The sequence below is a fragment of the Scylla paramamosain genome, chromosome 7 (assembly GCF_035594125.1).
Source record: "Scylla paramamosain isolate STU-SP2022 chromosome 7, ASM3559412v1, whole genome shotgun sequence".
Lineage (NCBI taxonomy): Eukaryota > Metazoa > Arthropoda > Malacostraca > Decapoda > Portunidae > Scylla > Scylla paramamosain.
Genome location: NC_087157.1, coordinates 4196022 through 4217306, shown reverse-complemented (window position 1 = coordinate 4217306; position 21285 = coordinate 4196022). Strand labels below are relative to the sequence as shown.

General features: G+C 47.4%; 1 protein-coding gene and 1 long non-coding RNA gene across 11 annotated transcripts in view; both read left to right on the top strand.

The window, feature by feature from the left end:
* LOC135101930 (golgin subfamily B member 1-like) overlaps positions 1 to 21285 on the top strand; it is a 282995-nt gene that overhangs the window by 246409 nt on the left and 15301 nt on the right. For 7 of the 10 annotated variants that reach the window (XR_010269469.1, XR_010269468.1, XR_010269470.1 and 4 more), the window contains exons 15-21: positions 15935 to 16078; positions 17425 to 17739; positions 17900 to 18124; positions 18325 to 18432; positions 18989 to 19150; positions 19567 to 19757; positions 19871 to 20020. Coding sequence is in view for 6 of the 10 variants with exons in the window: in XM_064006309.1 (XP_063862379.1) it covers positions 15935 to 16078; positions 17425 to 17739; positions 17900 to 18124; positions 18325 to 18432; positions 18989 to 19150; positions 19567 to 19757; positions 19871 to 20020 (1295 nt within the window). In the remaining 4 variants the exon portion in view is untranslated. The remainder of the gene's footprint in view (positions 1 to 15934; positions 16079 to 17424; positions 17740 to 17899; positions 18125 to 18324; positions 18433 to 18988; positions 19151 to 19566; positions 19758 to 19870; positions 20021 to 21285) is intronic. The other 3 variants (XM_064006308.1, XM_064006312.1, XM_064006311.1) reach the window with 3 other exon arrangements.
* On the top strand, positions 10108 to 12421 carry LOC135101929 (uncharacterized). Its single transcript, XR_010269467.1, has 2 exons — positions 10108 to 11594; positions 11693 to 12421. It is a non-coding gene; the product is annotated as an uncharacterized LOC135101929 (long non-coding RNA).

The window sequence follows — 21285 nt, the reverse complement described above, 5'->3', positions numbered from 1 at the left end:
TATCGTGAAAAGTTTTAGGTACTAAGGAATCGAAGAATGAACAATAAAACGTATATTTTTTGCTGTGTTTTTTATAGAGGGCTCAAATTTTGCATGATATTACGTTTCACTGTGAGCTGTTGTACCCTTGAAACTCTACTACTACTACTACTTCTACTACTACTACTACTACTTGTTCTCATGAGCTTTAACTTAAAATAATTTCTTGAGGTGAACTGTGAACGCCCGCAGCCTCTCTCTCATCCGCGTGGGAAGTGCGGACGCTAGAAACATGTATTTATGTATATGAATATAAATATTTATGTGCGTCTGTGAATATGTATATAACTATTTCCCAGCGTTATCGTGCCTCTGCGGCTGTTGTGGTCGTAGTAGTGGTGGTGGGGATGGTAGGGTTCTGGTAGTGGTGGTGGTGGTGGTGGTAGTGGTGGAGCTGAGCCATCTACACTCCCTCTCATGTTACACTTCTCTTCCTTCACCACCGCCTCCGCCGCTGACCGTCATCCCCGCCTCCCCCGTCACGCCCGTCGTCGCCTCGTCACTTTCATAAACTGTGTGTCACATCAGCTGATCGTCCCTCTGTGTCAGGGCGCCGAGCATAAATCATCTCATCTGTCTCAGTGTCTCCTGGAATACATAATACATTCCTTGACCTTCGTGGCTCAGTGATTAATGAATAGAGGCGTGAATAATGCCGAGATAGCCATCAGGACACGGTACCTTTCTTCACTGTTCTTCATAGTATCCCTCCATTTGTATTGCTCTCCTCTTCCTTGTGTTTTCCCTCCTGTCTGTTCAATCGCTTGTCATTCACGCACGGGCCCCGGAATACCATCCTGCCGACACCTGCGTCCTGCCTGTCTCACACAAGGCGTCAGTAAGCTGAGAGTCGATGTAATGCTATCGATTGCACCTTACTTCATCCTCTCTCTCTCTCTCTCTCTCTCTCTCTCTCTCTCTCTCTCTCTCTCTCTCTCTCTCTCTCTCTCTCTCTCTCTCTCTCTCTCTCTCTCTCACCATTAATCGCACCATTCTCCCTTCCTAGTCGCCATTACGTACACCTCTCCTCCCTCACTCCCCCTCCCTTTAGTACGCTGCAAGTATCCCAACTCCCTCTCCATCCTCAGCCTCTCTTCGTCCTGTCCACCTGTCCACTTGTTCCTCGCAGTCACCAGGCTTCCGTGTCCCCTCAAAGTAGTGCACAGGTAACCCAGACTCACCTTCGCTCAGTGGCATTACCGATGTGTGGTTATGCATTAGTAATCATCTTCCCATTCCACAGCTGATTGGGTTTAAGCTTTTACGTGCTTACGTGTGTTAGCACTTACTCACCCGTGTTTGTATCCGAGAAGCGTTGGTGCCGTTAAGGAAATACTGCGAGGCGAGCGATGACCCAGATGTACCCACCACCAGGCGAGCTGTGACCAAACCTGCCGTGTGATTCGCCCGGTATGGAAGGAAGGAAGAGAGGGAGGGAGGGAGGATGAGACCGCAAGGCACTGATGCAATATGAAAATCGTTATTCACTGCATTGTAAACTCTTTTTCTCTTTTTTTGCACCACCATTGTATTGTAATGCGAGGGGAAAAAGTTCTGCGAATAATCTCTACTTTGGAAGTTTTATTATTACTTTATTTTATATTATACACGAATACCATTATTTGTTTTATAATGATTATCGATATATTTCTAACACTAGCGGAATTAAAGGCTCAGTATTCTCATGACCCTTTAAATGTAAAACAAAAAAATAATAATAATGATTGAAAAAAAAACCTTCATTAAGATCAAAGCTGAAAGAAAAAAATCAATACTTTCTTTAATATTCATACATACATTTAATGGGTACACACGAATACACAAAGTACACAAACAAAGAAAAATATACACATTACATACACCCTTAGTAGATCCCTGCCATACTGTCAGGCTGGCTGTTGGTGCGTCTCTCTCTCTCACTACTCACAAACAACATCTGGCCGCGTCTCGTTCAGGCCTAAGAACTCCGCCAAGCAAGACAGGCTCAAGTGTCAAGATCCTTCTCTCGATATCACGCGGACCACCGAGTGTGCGAGTGAATGAGCACTTTGTGCGGCAGCGGGGTTATGGAGCCTCGGAGGGAAGGAAGGAACGGAGGGACGGAGCGAGGGAAGAAGGGTTGGGAGGTCACGGACGCGGCTTTAGGTGTGGCAGGAGAGAGAGAGAGAGAGAGAGAGAGAGAGAGAGAGAGAGAGAGAGAGAGAGAGAGAGAGAGAGAGAGAGAGAGAGACCTATGCCTCGCCATTCTGACGTCCGCGTAATGGAAAATATGTAAACTAAACAGCCCATGGTCAGAAAAATTATGCCCTTTAACCTATTCTTCCTCCTCCTCCTCCTCCTCCTCCTCCTCCTCCTGCTCCTCCTCCTCCTCCTCCTCCATACCGTACCTCTGATGATTTCCTCCATCCTCCTTTTTCATCTTCATCCGCTCATCTCACTTTCACTTTCTCTCTTTTTCCCACGAGGACATTGTTGTTTTCCTCATCTCCATCCTCACTTACCTCTCACTTCCTCTCCCTCCCTCCTTCCCTTCCTCTCACCCTCCTCCATCTCTCTCTCTCTCTCTCTCTCTCTCTCTCTCTCTCTCTCTCTCTCTCTCTCTCTCTCTCTCTCTCTCTCTCTCTCTCTCTCTCTCTCTCTCTCTCTCATGCACGGATTCCCACACAGAGGTATCTCCCCCTTCTCTCTCTCTTCCTCCCCTTTCCCTTCACTCTTGACGCACGCACACACACACACACACACACACACACACACACACACACACACACACACACACACACACACACACACACACACACACACACACACACACACACACACAGGAGAGAGAGAGAGAGAGAGAGAGAGAGAGAGAGAGAGAGAGAGAGAGAGAGAGAGAGAGAGAGAGAGAGAGAGAGAGAGAGAGAGAGAGAGAGAGGGGGGGATTATTATATAGTACGTAGGTGATATAGGACTGTTATAGCAGGGAGGGAAGACATAGATAGTCAAGGTTAATAGTATTGTCATGGTGTTTTATGGCGAGGCGTGATAGGGGTGGTGGTGGTGGTGGTGGTGGTGGTACTGACGGTTTTGTAACGCTATTATTATCCCTGTTTTTAAATGGCAGTGATGTCAGCAGTAACAACAAAGGCAGCAGCAGTACCAGCCTCGTGTGGGAAGAGGAAACGGATGCAAACGTGAAAAAGAAGAGAAAAGGGAAGGAAGTGAGAGAAGGGTATCACGGTTCTTGCCTTCCTTTTGTGATTTTCGACTCAGAATCTTTGATAATAGAAGCTGAGAGAGAGAGAGAGAGAGAGAGAGAGAGAGAGAGAGAGAGAGAGAGAGAGAGAGAGAGAGAGAGAGAGAGAGAGAGGCGAGTGAAATAAGCCAAGTGTGAGACTAACAACAAATTTTTATGAAAGAGTAGATGGAAACGGATGGGGAGATGATAATGGGGGAGAAAAGGGAAAGGGGAGAGGATGATGAGGGAGACCAGGATGGCGGCAAATAATACCTGAACCGGTGTTGCTGCCTCCCCATCCCCAACCACTGCAATAACTCACCTCCCCAACTCCCCCCTTCCTTCCCTAGCCTTCCCCATCTTCCACGACCTTGCATCGGGCCGTGAAAGTGAGTTAGGAAGGGAGAGAGGGCTGGAAAGAGATGCAGAGTTACAGATATAGAGGCGAACCACATAAAGGGTTGTGATGCTCCTGCCCCACCATTCCAACCCCTCACTAGGTCATGGCGCAGTGTGGTTTGGGGTCCATCACCTACCTTGCCCTACACTCCCTCCCTCCTTCATCCACCCCCTCCCTCATTAGCATTCATATAGCTAGTGTTTACATGTGCCTTCCTCCCGCTCCTTCCCGCACCTTCCTCCCGCCGGTGATGAGGCCAGGCTGGTGTGTGAGAGAGGCAGGAGCAGCGGGACTTGGCCATGCACCTCTCACTCACCTCTCACTCACCTCTTGTTCGCTTCTCGAGGCTAGACGGTGTAGAGGTGGCCCCACGTCTCTCCATCACTCCGTTTCTTTTCTCACTCCCACGCCGCTCACACACATGACAGCCTCTCACCTCTCTCTCTCTCTCTCTCTCTCTCTCTCTCTCTCTCTCTCTCTCTCTCTCTCTCTCTCTCTCTCTCTCTCATTTCAAAGTGTTTCATAATATTGTTTACTTTAATGAGATGAAGAGAGAATCAGTATAATGCTAGAGGATGTGGCAGAAGTCTTCCTCCTCCTCCTCCTCCTCCTCCTCCTCCTCCTCCTCCTCCTCCTCCTCCTCCTCCTCCTCTCCCTATTTCAGTCCATCCCGCCCCACCCCTCTGGCCACACCCCTCATTGCAGCCACAACTTTTATTTCTATCATTCTCATTCTTCTTCTTCTTTTTTTTTTCATATTCCTCAGCACCAATCGGCGGCATTCTGCATCTCATCCTCTTTCTTATTCTTCCTTCTTCACCTCCTCCTCATCCTCCTCCTACTGCTGCTCCTCCTCACTCACGCAAAAACATCCGCACACACAGTCAGTGCCCGTGACCCTGATATACCGAGGCTTCCAACTTCACGCGGCTTGCGGGTTAAGGGCGGGCAAGCGGAGGAATCAGGGAGTCAGGGAGTGATTCGTGAGTTGCTCAATAAAACAACGAAAACCAGATTACTGAAGGGCAAATGGAACACGCATGCGCAGGACCACTTATCTAGGTGTGAATGAAGTGTCTCGATAGCGTGTGGTATGTGTATGCGTGAGTGTGGGTGTTTGTGTGGGAGAAGAGTGAAGGGAGAGGTACATGGGGCCTCTACCTCTCCCAGTTACCGGGTCTTGGAGATGGGGAGAGAAAGGCTGATAGTGTTGAGTAAGAGGCGCAGCTCGGGGTAGGTGACATGGAACGTGGGAAGGAATTTGTGTCTCGTACCGGAGGGAGAAGCAAAAGGAGGAGGAGAAGCAGTAAAAGGAGGAAGAGGAGGACTATAAGAGATGGTACAGAAGGGGAAGAAAGGAATAGACGTAAAAGACAACACTCAGTTCGTGTTTATTAGAGCGAAAGATTATTGTGCAATGTGTGTTCAGTGAGAGAGAGAGAGAGAGAGAGAGAGAGAGAGAGAGAGAGAGAGAGAGAGAGAGAGAGAGAGAGAGAGAGAGAGAGAGAGAGAGAGAGAATGTTTGTAATTCGTTCACTTTGTCCTCGACACTACAATGATAACCTGTACCTCACCACCTGTACCATTATTCTCTCTCTCTCTCTCTCTCTCTCTCTCTCTCTCTCTCTCTCTCTCTCTCTCTCTCTCTCTCTCTCTCTCTCTGAACGTTGACAAAAATACCAATAAGGGTTCCTTCCTATCGCACGAAAACTGATACGTGTCGCTAATTAATTCACTGTTTACCTGGCATCGTTTCGTGCAGGGAGCGGGGATCAGGTGTGCACGGGGTATACCACAGGGAAGACCAGTGAAGACCCACCACCTGCATCTCACCACACCACTGCAACACTACTACAAACATCTCTTCTTATTCTCTCTCTCTCTCTCTCTCTCTCTCTCTCTCTCTCTCTCTCTCTCTCTCTCTCTCTCTCTCTCTCTCTCTCTCTCATCCTTTACCTTCTTCATAAGCTAAATCCTTTTTGTTTATTATATCTTCCCTATTCGCTCCTTTACACTTCTCTTTATCACTTTATTACAGTCTCCATCCCTCCCTTTATTCCCGTACTTTTCCTCCGCATCTCTCCTCCTCCTTCCCTCCCTACCTCCATCTCTTCTCCTCCTCCCGCCCCTCCATCATGCCAGTATGTAAAGGCGATACCATAGGGGCTTCACCAGTATTATATCCCCTCCCTCCCTCTCTCTTTATCTCTCCTCTCCCATTCTCCCTCCCTGTGTGTGTCCCCCTCCCCTCTCCTTGCATCCTCCTTCACACGCTCTCTTTTCTCACTCCTCTCCTGTGTTACATCCCAACTGTCATTTTTTTTTCTCCTCCTCCTCCTCCTCCTCCTCCTCCTCCTCCTCCTCCTCCTCCTCCTCTTTGCATGCAGAGGGGAGGAAGGGAAGAAGAGTCATCAGAAGGTTTCACCTCACCACGAAATCACCTTGAGAGAGAGAGAGAGAGAGAGAGAGAGAGAGAGAGAGAGAGAGAGAGAGAGACTGACTGACTGACTTAATAACCAACTGACTGACTGACAGACATAAGAAGGCAGCGGTGAGTGAGTGAGTGTGGTAACGTACTGGCGGTGATGATGATGGTGATGTTCACTGTGTGGTGACGCGCTGCTCGTTTTTGTGATGACTTTAGCTAGGTGTCATCACTGTCCGGCCTGGGTTTGCTGATGGTGGTGGTGGTGGTGGTGGTGGTGAAGACTGTAAAGTTGTTAATTGGGGTGGTAGTAGTGGTGTTGGTGGTGGGGGGGGTGACGTAGTAGAGGTGATGAGGGATATAATAGTGGTAATGTATATAAATAGAAATGGTTTGTTTGTGTTTTGAAAATTAGTTAAATTGGAGGTGTTTATGTCCATGTATTTAGTCTAGTTTCTTGTTCTTGTTCTTTTTTTTTTTTTTTTTTGCTCTTTTCTTGTTCTTCTTCTTCTTCAAGTCCACATAAAAAAAAATCATCATTCAATATTCAAAAAAACAGACAAACTTCCCCATTAGGCTGTCACATCCCCCATCCACATCCCCCATCCACTCATTACCCGCACATCCCACCCTCACTCTCACTCTCACTTCACCCCTCACCATACCCACTCACTTGCTTGCCTCACCCTCATTCCCTTTCCCTCGCCACCATATCCCCTGACATTCATATCTCGCCCTTATCTTTTTCCAGCCCATCAATCCCAAGCCCACATCCTGCATCCCATCCTTCATCCTTATTCCCTTTAACCCTTTCACTCCGATACGAAACAATTAACAGCAACAGCAGCAATTCATTAAATCTGTATAAAAATCTACAAAAAAAAAAAAAAAGTTAGGGATGAAAAAGAATCGGTTTTTGCAATTTTTACCCTGTTTAAAGATTGGAGGTGGCTATTGAACAAGTAAAGGTGTCTCAGAGTAATTAAGGAAAGATGGATAAAATGGCAGTCAAAGGATTAATTCACTCCCTTAACTCTTAACCCTCCTCATCCTTACCTCCTCTCATTCCCCTCTCCCCTCTACACTCCCTTAAAAATACCTCACTTCCTTTCTTTCATCCTTCCTCACTTCCCTTCTTTTATCTTCTCCTGCTTACACTCTTAGAAAAACACCTCACTTAGTTTCTTTCAGTCTCCCCTCCCCTCTACACTCAGAAAAAAATATTTCACTCCCCCATCTTCACTCCCTCTCTCTCTTGCATCCCCATCTCTTTCTCTCTCCCTCTCCATGAAGAAATCCATCCTCATTTGCCTCATCCAAGAGCCTCTTCACCCTCACTTAAACTCACATCTTTTTTTTTTTTTTTTAACTGTGGCTTGCTCGTAATTCGCAAGACCGACGGCGAAGAACGTAAGGAGAAAAAAATACTGTTTCATATCTTTAAACGTTTGTAATTCCAATAGCGTTTTATCGACACGCTAGAGGAACGACCAGTGGAGGTAAAAGTAAAACAGGAATCATTGTGAGGTAGAGAAATGGAAGAGGAAGTCCAATAAAAGTAAAAAATAGACTGGATTTTTTTTTTCTTTTTTTTTTCATTTATCTTATGAAAATGAGCGCAACTTGATATTAATGTTCATAAAATGTTTACTTAAATGGCCCCAAAATATGTACGTCTCTCTCTCTTAATGTTCTCTTGTATCCTGTGTGAAAGAAAAAAAGTGTGATAAAAAAGCAAGATATATGAGAGAGAACAATAATTAAGGGTGAAATCTTCCATGGTTTTGCTGGAGTTTCTGCCCCGCCGTGACATCAGGCGTGAAACTCGGAGTGACCTTAGATGAGGGAATGTTGTCGCTGCTTTTATGCTTCTGTGCACGCCAAGGAAGCACGCACACAAACACACACACACACACACACACACACACACACACACACACACACACACACACACACACACACACACACACACACACACACACACACACACATCCAGAAGGTAAATAAATCAGTCTGAAGATGAAAGCAAATATTTTGGTATAATCATCCGTCGATATCGAACAATTAGTTATCAACAGAGAGAGAGAGAGAGAGAGAGAGAGAGAGAGAGAGAGAGAGAGAGAGAGAGAGAGAGAGAGAGAGAGAGAGAGTCGTTCCTCCCTAAGGCGCGTCCCACGACCATGCCCGCACACCGTCTTACCGTGACCCCCAGCAGTGACTCGGCAGCGCAGACCAAACGGGAACGGATGTTTAGGTGTTTGGCGTCATTTCTAGCGGGAAAATGAGTGCTTGGAGTGGACGCAGGGGTGGAGTACGAGTATGTGGACAGGTTGAGTCACGGTGGCCTTGTTCTGATTGATGTGGTGATGTGGAGGTGATGGAGGTGATGGTGGCAATGGTGGTTATGGTGGCGATAGGGGAGGTGTTTGAGGTGAGAATGTACTGGTATTTGCCTGAGTGGATCATGTTTCGTCATGTTTCTCAGAATAGTTGTGTGACCCAGCGAAAAATTTTAACGAGGTTTTCACACTCTTTTCCTCCTCTTGCTCCGTTTGCTTTCGCCGCCTAGCCTTGTGCCAGGTTAGAGGAAAGAGTGTTACGGCCATAGTATTAATATCCCCCTTTCCCTTCCCTTGGCCGTTCGCGATAGTATTAAACTCCTCCACGTAGCAGGATATGGTTAATACTGCGGCGACGGGAGCGGAAAGAAGTAGAAAACTCTAGACTCGACGGGGTGACTCTTGTTCCTTACCATGTAGTTTTATTTACTTTCCCCTCCCTCCCCCTGCACACACACACTCACTTGATACTCTCGTCTGCTTGTGTGTTACGAGTGCCTCTCCTTGTCTCCAGTTCAGTATGGCGAGGTTTTCTTGTCGTGGCTGCTGCTGCTGTTGCTGCTGATGTTTCGGGTGTCATGTCCGCGAACCATTTCAAGTATCGTATTAACTTATAGTAAGGTCACTGACTCTCTCTCTCTCTTCCCAAGACCATTTCATCGTCGTCTAAGTTCACACAGGAGACTTCAGCTCTTGATTCCCACTGGCTTGCAGGGTTCGGCTCCGGTATTTCTGGCACCCATTAAGGCCGTCACCGGGGCTGGGAAGTGTGTCATGAAGGCGGCGACTGAAAGAATCTTAGCTTGGCCCTTAGCGGTGATTTCTTTTCATTCCTCTTTCCTTGCCTTGTGTATAGTAATGCTGAATGCGCTGACACGGAGTCATCCTTTGTGTGTGTGTGTGTGTGTGTGTGTGTGTGTATGTGACCTCTTTGTTTGTTAACTTGGTTGTTTTCTTTCCAACTTTTTACCTTGTTAGATTAATAATATGGAGATTCTTGTTTTTATATCTTGGTAAGCATGTAAAGTTGAGTTGTTTGTTGCGAGGTAACAAGATAATTATTCTTAACAAGAAATATTATATTGCGTTACTTTTTATTATTTTTTTATTGTTTTTTTTATTTATTTTTTTAGGGTGGAACTTTTTTTTGCCCTTTATAATTACTTGTTTGCCTCGGGGAGATAAAAATATAATAAAAGTCTGGAATTAGGTTTTTGAATGTCATCACTTTAATAGTCTCCTCCTCCTCCTCCTCCTCCTTCTCCTCCTCCTCCTCCTCCTTCTCCTGCTTCTCCTCCTCCTCCTCCTTCTCCTCCTCCTCCTCCTCCTCCTCCTCCTCCTCCTCCTCCTCCTCCTCCTCCTCCTCCTCCTCCTCCTCCTGTTGAACATAATTTCCTCGGTTACAATGCTTTAAGTCTGATCTATAACACGGCCATGTAAGAGTGATAATGAAGGTGATGACAAAACCTACTTTTTTTTTTTACCTTGCTGGCTATCTTGTCTTATTCTCTCTCTCTCTCTCTCTCTCTCTCTCTCTCTCTCTCTCTCTCTCTCTCTCTCTCTCTCTCTCTCTCTCTCTCTCTCTCTCTCTCTCTCTCTCTCTCTCTCTCTCTCTCTCTCTTTTTTATTTAAACATACGTAGGTACATTATCACCCGAAGGCGCACTGCCGTGTGCACTGCCTCTCTCTCTCTCTCTCTCTCTCTCTCTCTCTCTCTCTCTCTCTCTCTCTCTCTCTCTCTCTCTCGCGCGCGCGCGCGCGCGCTCTCGCCGCATGAGAGAAAAGGGAGGGAAGGGAACAAGAAAGGAAGGGAGGAACCTGCTAGACTCGGATGACTGACCCACTGGCCTAACTCCCTAACACGGAGGAGGCCTAGCCGAGGTTCCCACAGCGTGCTGGGGCCGCGAAGGTCGTCGTCCCGGGGAGGTGGTTATTGGTATGACTGACTACGCAGCGGCTCAAGGTGATTAGTAATTAAAGGCGAGAATAGAGATTGTTGTAATGATCATTTCATTTATTCATGCTGACATTATGGCTGGCGGGATGATTAATGATCGAAGGGTTACAGGATGCGTAAAATAAAAAAGAGAATATGTTGGGCGTGGCACAGCTGTACTCAGTGTGTGGTGTGAGTGTGGCGTGCAGTGGCGCTGCTACCTTTTCGATCACCGCCTTGAGTTACTGTGTTGTCCTGAATTCAATACAACCTCGGGTGACAGCGGTTCATGAGGGAGAATCACGAGCGTTCCCAGAAGAGCCTGCACGGCGATGGGTGGCGGGCGGTTAGGCACGAGGCGACCAGCATAAATATTTGTTTCTGGTCCATACGCGAAATACTGAAGTGAAATACCAAGAGAACAGCGACGCGTTCGAGCTGTTGTGCTAATATGAGCACCTCAAGACAACCAGTGTTACGTCGCACACATGGTCTGTAGAAGAAACTTTTCTTCCTGCCCCACACCGCCAGACACGCTGCAGGGACGAGGGTGCGTCAGCCTCACTCCATTACGGGCGATGCTTATCGGTTTACCTCGCCAGGCACGTCTGACCGCGCCGTCACGGCCCTCCAGTGGGGCGCCATGCGGGTGTGGGAACAGCGTCCAAGTGAAACGTAGGAGGGGTTGCCTTCCCCCTCGGAATATATAAAATAGAACCCTCCCCGATGAACCAGCGTGTGGTGGAGAGGCAGCAGTACTTGTCGCTGCTCTGATGGTAGAATGGAAATAACAGGCTATAGGTGTGCTCCGCAAGGAAAGTGTGACGGTAATCTATCTTCGTTGGGTTTGACTGGGAGGCTGTCGGACCCCCGCCGGACGGCCGGGCCTCGGGGAAGAGGCGAGGCGAGGCGGGTGGTGGACTTACCGCTGTTTAGGCCTCTCCCTCTTTGTCTGGAGCACGACGCTGGAAATAATGATTTTGATTTACCATTAAAGGAAAGTCATCGGTACCACCAAGGCGTCGTCACTGCAGAGAGAGGTCTGGCATAAAGCATCGCATGGCTGGTGTGCGCATTAGTAGTATGTTCGTGGGAGGCGAGAGTCGTGGGCTGCAGAATACAAACACCAGAAGCTCGTCGCTGTCCTTTAGTGTCATACACAAGACGCGCCACTGTTTTTTCTTGTGTGTAATGAACAGAGTCAAAGAGCAGGCGTGTAGGATTGTGCGCTGCAGGTGAGCAGGTGGACGAAGGGACTTGTGTTTGCTTTGGTTGCAAGATTTCACAAGTCATATTGTTTTGCAAGTTCCTGATATCCCTTTCGTTTTTACAGTTATACATTGTGTCGCCACAATAATGTTCTCCTTCACGTTCCATTGGAATAAAACACGACAACCGCCACCTCTCGCCCCGACAGGGATTGCTCGCTCTTTGGACGCAAATGTTGCAAGGCAGTGTCGTAAGCTCTCTTCGCTTTGTACCCCGCCCAGCTGTGAGTGGAGGAGGGTCGCAGCCGCTCGTTAACGACAGAGCAGGACCCGAGGCCACTGTTAAGGGGTCTTGGATTGGTAACCGGATGTGAATGTATGTTTGTCAGTAACGAGACGTGTTTTGCAATTGTTGATGCCCTCTGGGCGATGGTGTGGCCGCCCCTCCACACATGTTGCAGGGAAACAGGTCCTGCCTGAGGGCTGGCCGGGTGGTGGGGCAGCGGGCACACTAACTGCCATACATGCAGTACAGACTGGTGTGAGGATCCAATCTGTCCTGGCGGCCAGATGAGATAACTTTCCTATATTTCTTAAACATCTGAAACGTTTTGCTTAATGATTAAAATGTTTGGTGATCGCTTCACGAGGGACTTCGGCCTCAAAGATAATTACAGCAAGGGGCAGAGTGGTGAAGGAGGTGGTGGGTCGACGACCACTATATGCTGTACTAACCCCCACGGCGCACAGACATACCGAAACTGCATTTTCAAGCCGTGGTAACTCCCTCCCTTGTATCTGGAGGGACAACGATGCCTCCTCAGCAAGTGAGGTGACGACAAACTATTACGTAAGTTTTTCTCATTAATCCTTAGAAATAAACAGCAACCTTGCTCTTCCCTTTCCTGCGTGGCAACCGTCAGCCGTCCTGAGCCGTCCAGTGGCGGGGTGGACTTGCATCCGTCAGCCAATATCCAGCGCAGTGCATCATGTAATTTGTGAGTCTGGTCATGCGGCGCCCCGCTGGCACACGCCCTAACACGCTTCACAATCAAATTGGTGAATAAAATGGTGACGAGTGAGATATCGCCCAATTGTCATGCAGCTGTCGAGACTTTGTTGCCTCGACGGCGTGACCTTGAGGGCGGGAGGGTTTCCTGCACACCTGCCGCCCCAGACACCTGTCCTGATTGTTGCATTGGTACTGGTGTGCTCTGTTATATTTATTCCTCTCTCTCTCTCTCTCTCTCTCTCTCTCTCTCTCTCTCTCTCTCTCTCTCTCTCTCTCTCTCTCTCTCTCTCTCTCTCTCTCTCTCTCTCTCTCTCTCTCTCTACGTCTCTCTCTCTCTCTCTCTCTCTCTCGTCTCTCTCTCTCTCAACAGAGTACTTATTAACCGATATGCGAGCGCTGTCTTTCATTACACTAGATCCCATAACGTCCAGTCCTCTTTATAAGCTTAACTTCTTTGCCGGCTGATCCTCCTGTTTTCGAAAGGAGCTTCATCCGTAGTTGCCCGCCACAACACACCACGCTCCTCTGTAAACAACTGTGTTGCTGGTAGTGATGCTAATAGTGTTTGTTTTTGGCTTTCCCTTAATTGACTTCTATTGCAAGAATTATTACATCTATTCTTTTTTCTAATCATTACCTCCTATTTTTCCCCTCCCTTCCTTTCCTTCCATTGAATTTTATACTCTTACAAAAATTACTTCATCTGTATTTTTTTTTTTTCCTAATCATTGCCTCGTATTTTTCCCCGCCCTTCCTTCCCTTCCATTCACTCCCTTATCAATGGCGATAGTCCCTTCCTTTCAGCAGGTCGGAGGTTAAGGGGTCGGGAAATGGAGGGTGTGGAATGGGGAGGGGAGAGAGAGAGAGAGAGGGAGAGAGGGCAGGTCGAGAAACGCCTCGTAAGAAACTGAGGAAAAGAAGAAAACTCCGTCCATTGTCTTGTAGCTGCGACCTCGAGCGGCGGCCTCCCTTCCACCTCCTTTTTGACGTGTCTTTTCTTTTCTTTCCCCCTTCCATCTCAGCAAGGTCTGAAGGAGTGTAATTGTTGCCGCTTCCATGTTGTCTTAAAAGTGTATATTGTTTGTTGATGTTTCTTTGTGTGTGCGTGTGTTTATATGTTTTATTCTCTCTCTCTCTCTCTCTCTCTCTCTCTCTCTCTCTCTCTCTCTCTCTCTCTCTCTCTCTCTCTCTCTCTCTCTCTCTCTCTCTCTCTCTCTCTCTCTCTCTCTCTCTCTCGACTGTTGTGAATCTTTCAAGCAATGATGGACTTGAGTTACTGCGTCCTAAATTTAGTCCTTTCCCCTAAATCCCCCCCCCCCATAATTTTCATCTTAATGTGGTGTCATAGCTTCCATCCTGCTAGTCCTTCTCCCCTGAGGCCGCAGGGTTGGCATTGTGCACACCTCCATAGTTTGGTGGGGATGCTAATGGCGATGCTGCGCTTATTTCCTCTCAGCGACCTTCGCTTCCATCAAGGCTACTCGCATGCCTTACTCTTTGTTCCAGTCTGAGTTGCTTGTTGCTCGAACCCACCTACCCATTTACCGACTTGTTTATGCGCCTGCCTCCTCATCTTCCTCGTCTTCCTCTTCATCTCCTTTTCAATGTTCGCAGTGAAGCAACACCTTGCAGACTGTTTGGTAATGGTGGTGGTGATAGTGATTATTTTTCTCGTCGTATGGTGCAGTTACTAAACGGGACTGATTAGCAAGTCTGCCCGGTCGTTTCTCAGACTAGCGACTAACATGGGAAAAATGAAAGGCTGACGACCGTTATTACTTTCCCTCGGCTGTTTCGCAAAGGAAGCCATGTCGTCACGAGCAGGCCGTCGGCAGATCAGTAACCCTCTGGTGGTGACTGTTGTCTGTTGCTGCCCGCTTATACCAGGCCAACTGGCGGCGGCCGCGATGCTGTTTGATAGTCTTGAGGGTAAATATGAATTTTCTGCATCCTGAAAGTGGATGAGTTACAAGATTGTGGCATGACAAGAAAATGAGTGTGAGCGAAGTGTCTTGCAAAACATTGTAATTCACGGCACTTGTACTGCACCTGAGGGATTGGTTTTAGATCGTTGTGGCTACACCGATATGCGTTCTGGTGACCCATCTTACGATCCGCCGTGTGGGTGTTCCCGAGACAGAAGTAAATCGCTCGCTGCGGGGCGTGATTCTCTAAGACGAATGACAGGCGAGCTGAACCGAAGTGACGCAATTACCGATTCTGACTAGCGGTCTTTATTAATCCTTTGTTTTATTATAGATACATTGCTGACCAGTGTGTGTGTGTGTGTGTGTGTGTGTGTGTGTGTGTGCGTGTGCTGAAGTAAATAGCCAGCGGGTGATATACACTGCTGACATGCCACACAACACCGCGTCACGGCAGTACGCATCATACATCATCAAATTAAACCAAAGGGACCAAGCTATTCCACCAAGCACAGGGACGGGACTGCAGCGCTACACACCACCACACACCATACAGCCTTGGCCGGGGTGTTGCTTGCTGTTGACTCTCCCGCACCTGTGAAATGAAGCTTTGTATAATAAGTATTGTGTTTGAGCTTATCGCGCACCGGCAGGGTGCTGTGGCTGGTGGCGTGCTGGTCTGCCATAGCGTGAGAGCAGCGTGGAGGGAACCCGGGTGAAGGTGTGTGGCGCTGGTAGCTGGTAGAGCCACAGTGCTGCTGGTGTAACAGACCAGGCGAGTGATGACGGACTGACTCTGTCTAGACACGCGATGGTGGTGCTGCTGCAAATGATGATCAGTGTTATGGTGGTGATGATTGGTCTTTCTTCGCTTTTTTTTCTGGTTTTGTCCGTAACTTTCCATTTAGGACAATGTTTACAATATGGGATAAATCACCCTTGGGATACTATGGTAATGTCTAAGGGTGATAACGGAGAGGCATCATGGAAAGATAAAGAAAGTAGAGGAATTTGGGAGAATGTTGTGCGCTATAGGTGGGGATAACGAACTTTGGCGGTTTTAAACTCTGGAACAGACTGAGGCAAAAGTTGAGAAACACTGGTTTGTTGCATCGAGAACTGGAGTAGCGAGCGGTGAGTGAGGGGACATGTGGAAGCCGTGTAGAGTCTGCTTGGAAGGAGTCTGTAGTAGTCGTGTGATGCAAGACTGTACGTACCCTAGCTGATGTTCAGGGACACCAAATTTGTAAATCACCAGTCATCATTATCTTCATTATTACTTACACTGTCAGTCGATTACGTTACTCTTCATTCTTTTGCAACTCATTGTGCATCTCCTCTTCATCATGCCTTTATTATTACTTACCTACACTGTCTAGTCGATCACATTACTCTGCATTGTTTTGTAACGTGATGTGTCTCCTCTTCAGAGTTCGGAGTTTGGGTCAGCGTTGGAAACTCGTGACCAGTCCACCAACACCGAGGCGGATGAGGTCACCACTCCCACCACCAATGAGGATCTCTCACTCCCGCTCTCCATAGACTCCGGGCTCGACCTCTCCAGTGATTACAAGGTGAGCCTCGCGTCTTCATTTTTCAACACGCTTTTTGTTTTGTTATTCCTTCTTCTTCTTCTTCTTCTTCTTCTTCTTCTTCTTCTTCTTAATGAGCTTGTATTCTTTGTGCTCGAGGCAAAGTCTGTCAGAGAATGATAAACGAGAGAGAGAGAGAGACTCATATACACACACAGATACGTTAAAAGGATATTAAGACACAGAAGAGAACGAATAATTACAGAAATGGAGAAAGATCCGCAATGAAAAGGGGTGCAAGTTCGAATCCTGCCGGAAGCTGGTAATTTTTCAAGCTGTCGTCAAGTGGCTGAAGAACACCCACATGCTTCCTGTCAACATTATCAACGGTGCGATTGCATTAGGGAGCTCTGGGAGGCGGCATGAGCCTCTGGAAAGGAACCCTTAGTGGCCTGCGCCATCAGGGCCGGAACTGATCGTGTAGGCCTCCATAAATTAGAAACGGCGATCATCTAAGGCTCAAATAGAAGAGTTGCAACATTAAAACACACACACACACACACACACACACACACACACACACACACACACACACACAGTCGCGTCCTGTAATTTCTTGTCAGATGTTTTCACGTCCCTCTCTCTCTCCTCACTCCAGCAGCATTTTATCACCCCCTCGTCATTGTATGGCTGATTTAATTCTATCGGGCCTCACTTGACTGTTGAACTTTTCTTTACTTCTCTGACGATTTTCCTCAGTACAACAAAAAATTAATGCATAGCTCATGAGTACTGGGACAGTTACTCGATCCTAATAGTTACTTGCTTAGTTAAAAAATAAATACACTTATTATCATGGTGTTGTATTATATTTTAGGATTATATTAAGATTTTTTTCCTGGTCAATGTCCAGTAAGCCAGACATCGGAGTCCCTGAGGACACACTACCGAGGAGAGCAGAAAGTTTTGAAAGTGGCGGGAACCTCAAGGGCATCTCGAAGCTCTGATGCTGCCCTCACCACGCTGGGTGAACGAACCGCAAGCGCCACGCACCATCATGACCAGTGAAAGCGACATTTTTTTAGCGTGATGTCGCCTTACTCTCGGATCCACTATTTATTTCCAACCACTGACGCTCATGTACCTTCATGAAGGGCGTCTTCCATCCATGGTCCTGACCAGATGACATTCTGCATCCACACCTGGTCCTCTCCATTTCACCCTGCACCACATACCTCTTCTCGCAAGAGTGGCCTGTTTCATAAGTGAACTTGAACTACGTGTTAATGAGAGTTGAGCGTTATGTATTCTCCCTGCAGTACATAGGAATCGTCCTTCCCCTCACTCCTTGGGTAGCATGACACTGAGTGGTGTTGGTTTTGTTGCAGAAGGCGCGGGTGTCAGAGGCGCGGGCGTGGTTGGCTCAATTGTCGCGAGCTGCGGGAGAGGAAGAAGCTCCTGCCGCCCTCCACCTGGCTGCTCTGCTTGACTGGGTGGCGACGCTTCCCCTGCAGCCCCACCATGCCCTGTCCTCGCCGGTGAGCCCCACGCTGCCCACGCCCCCTTCTCCCAGCAAAGCCGGGATGGGTGTGGAGGAGCTTGGATGTGACGTGGGGCGGGACCTGATGGTACTTGCTACCCGCCTACAGGAGTCCCTAGCTGATCCCGCCGCTCAGGAGGCCGTCCTTCTGGACACCATAACGGTAGGTGTTGCTCACACAACCAAACTTGTCTGCCAAATATAAAGTGTACCGGTGGTGCGCGTGAGCCTGGATTGCTGTTTTGGGATTTCTGTAAATATCGTAGTAGCTTTGAACTTGGTGATGAATGAGTGTATATGTATGTGTGTTTTGCCATTTTCAGAAGCTGCGTGTACTGGACAGTTCCCTCTGCCAGCTGCAGGACCGAGTTGTCACTCTGACGGATGAAAACCGTGAGCTGCAGGAGGCGGTAGCCAGTCTGAGCGAGGCTCAGGAGACCCGCACCGAAGCATCTGGTACAGAGAGCGAACTGGTGCACCGCAAGACGCCTTCCATCCACTCCGATCTGAGTGACGCAGAGCTCAGCGACTCACCAGAACATGTTCAGGTGAGTCAGGGTATCTGTGCTGCCAGCAGGACATACTACTGAACAGCGAGTCTAGGTGGTGAACTTTCAATATACGAGGGATGGGTTGCATCGCGCCGTGACGTAGTGGAGAGCGAATGGATGTTTGACTGAATGAGTGAGTGTCAGGGTGAGTGCATTGGCCTCAACAAAAAACCTGAGTAAGTGGTATCTCTCTGCAGCAGGCGCGTCCCGGAAAGATGCCTCTGGAAGCCGCCACCAGTTTCCAGGAATCTGGGATCTTTGATACATCCTGTGAACTGGTTCACGTCACCACACAGACTGACCTGGTAAGCACCACCACAACCCTCCCTGTCACGTGTGAAAGTTATGATAGTGCATCCCGTCCGGCTGCGTGTGAGGGCTTCATCTTTTAGTTGTTGTTGCTGCTGCTGCTGTTGCTTCTTTACCCCGAAGGAAATTTCACAGAAGCCAGTCTGAATTTAGTGAAAACTTTATGAAAATATTTTAGTTCAAATCACTTTAGTAAAGAAGGTAAGTTTAGTGCCAGCTTTTGCATGGCATTGTATGTGCATGTTCATATTGAAGTTAATTATTTTAACAGAAAACTTATTTTTGTTCTGGAGTTCAGTGCTGTACTTACTCAGTAAATTTTCGTACCCTCAGTGTGTGTGTGCGAGTGTGTGCGCGTTTGTTTGTCTTTGCTGCTAGCTCATTAAAAAAAAAAAAAAACACATTATAATCTTCCTGCACTGTTCGTGAATCTTAAAAACCAAGCTAATATTGTTCTTGCACTACAACCTATTTTGACCTTGAGCTTCTATACAATCGTGTGCGTGACCGCTGGTGCATGAGGTGCGCTTGACCCGTGCTTGCCTCGAACAGTCGCAGGTCGAGGCCGTGTTTGCGTCCGAGGCAGAACTCCACAAGGCAGAATGTGAACTACAGCAAGATGTTGACCTTCAGAGTGCAGTTGCTCGCTTGGCTGCAATTAGGTCGGCTGTCCAAGGTCGTGACCTGAGACACCTCAGACTGCAAGATTTGCAGGTAGGTCTTGGCGGCGTCCATCACTCAATCACTGGTAATTGTTCAGCAAGACTTTTTTTTTTTTTTCATCAACTAAATGTTCCTCCGGACCGGAAAATAATATCAAGGTTTGATTTTTTTTTAAATTTTATTTATTTATTATTTTTGTTTATTTATTTATTATTTATTTATTTATTTTATTTATTTATTAGTTATTTATTTATTTATTTTTTATTCTTATGAAACTACATAAAATTTTAAAATAAAGACAAATTTATAATCATGGCCAACGTGATCAGGAGAAAACTGGAATGCAGGTTTTACTTCAGTCAGATTAAACCTTCACTGTAAGCTGGTGATCCCTTCTGGTGGAGGCTTGTGTAAAGAAAGGAATATTATCACCATCATGTAACACGAAGCGCGTAATTTTCATTCAGGAGAGTGACGAGTACCTCATGCAATCGACCCTGGACCAGGAGCAGGTGACGCTCAGCAAGACGGAGTATGACAGCATTGTGGAGAGTGAACGGCGGCTCCGGCAAGAGATGGAGCACCTCAAGTGTGATAAGCAGCAGCTGGCGCTCGAATGCGACACTCTGAAGACCCAAATTAGAACACAAAGCTCTAGGTAAGACGACGATGACCTGTTATTTAAGTCAGTCTTAAAACGAATCACAGCATGGATTGGCGGTGATAACTGAATTTGTTTGCAAGTGATGGTCTAATCAAATACTTGTTCAGCCGAGGGACCGACGCCGAGGAAACACTCAAAGGTGAAATTCGTGTCCTCAAACAACGGCTGTCCATGTCGGAGAGGGCGCGCCAGGAGGTGTTCGAGGAGAAGTGTGAGCTGGAGGAGGAAGAAAACGACTCCCGCCTCATGGTACAGAGGTAGGTGACTCCGACTGCCTTCTGCCCGCTGTGTCCACGCAGGAAACTAGTCTGAAGTTGTTCTAGTGTTCTACGTTCAGATTGTGTATCCAGGAACAATCTTTCAAACTATTGTTCTAGTGTTCTACGTTATGAGTGAATGTGTATCCAGGAACAATCTTCAGCTCTTTATATCTCCATAGCGAAGAAGTGAGAGTAAATTGTAGTTCGTTTTAGTTAAGAGGAACGTGGTGGCAAGAATGGGGCAGCAGGAACGGCAGATTGTTGAAGAGTTATGTACTGACCGCCCTGCGACAGCTCCACCTACTCAGGATACTGCTTTTGCTTTTCTTATGTTTTATCATTTTGTTTTAAGAAAGAAAAAGTAATTCAGTCCATCTTGATCCTCATTTTAATCCTACTTCTTATGGCTTCCTTCCATCTCCATCTTATTCCTTTTCTTGAGTATTAATTTCCCCATTCCTCTTCTCTTTCCTTTGATTCAACTCGTCAGTTTTCTCCCACATCTCTCCGAATCGTCCCCTTCCGTCTTCACCCTTTCTCCCTCTCCATCCCGTCCTCCCCCCGTACGTACGTCTGACTCTCCCATCTCCCATGCCGTCCGTCCTGCGCCTCCTCAACTCCCCCACCTCCCCTCTTCGTGAGCGTCGCTATTTCTTCGTCTAACTCATCACGGGCTGGATTCCCGCAACATTTTCTGTTACTCTTGCGCATAAAATTCTTATATATATTTTATACGTAAACCATGTACATAATTTTCTGTTCTTACTCTTCAGTGTGTTCTACTCATATTTTTTTTTTCATTGTTACTTCTAAGTATAATACGTTTCATTTGTTAATTTTCGTTTGGATGTCTAGATACCGCGGAGTCTTACGAAATCGAATCATTTATACGTTCTGCGTCAGGCGTTAACGCAAGGCCGACCACAAATCCTCGTCTGAAGCTTTCTCTCGCACCACCCATCCAGTACCTCTTCCAGCAGCGTCGGAGTTCATTCGCCTGTGACCCAAGATTTACTGATCTCCACCAGGAAACTTAATAATGGTATTTGCCTCGCTACTGACTCCCAAGAAGGATAATCAATAGAGCTGTGTCTTGTATGCCTCGCCACCAAGGTTGATGTTGTTGTGTCACGGTCAGTCGCGTTCGCCCTTCCTGCCTCCCGCCTCCCCACGGACGCCTCGCATGCAACCACTGCTCTTACCTCACGCGCTGAGACCACACGGTGCGCCCCCAGTAACCTTGAGATAGGACTTTCGACTAT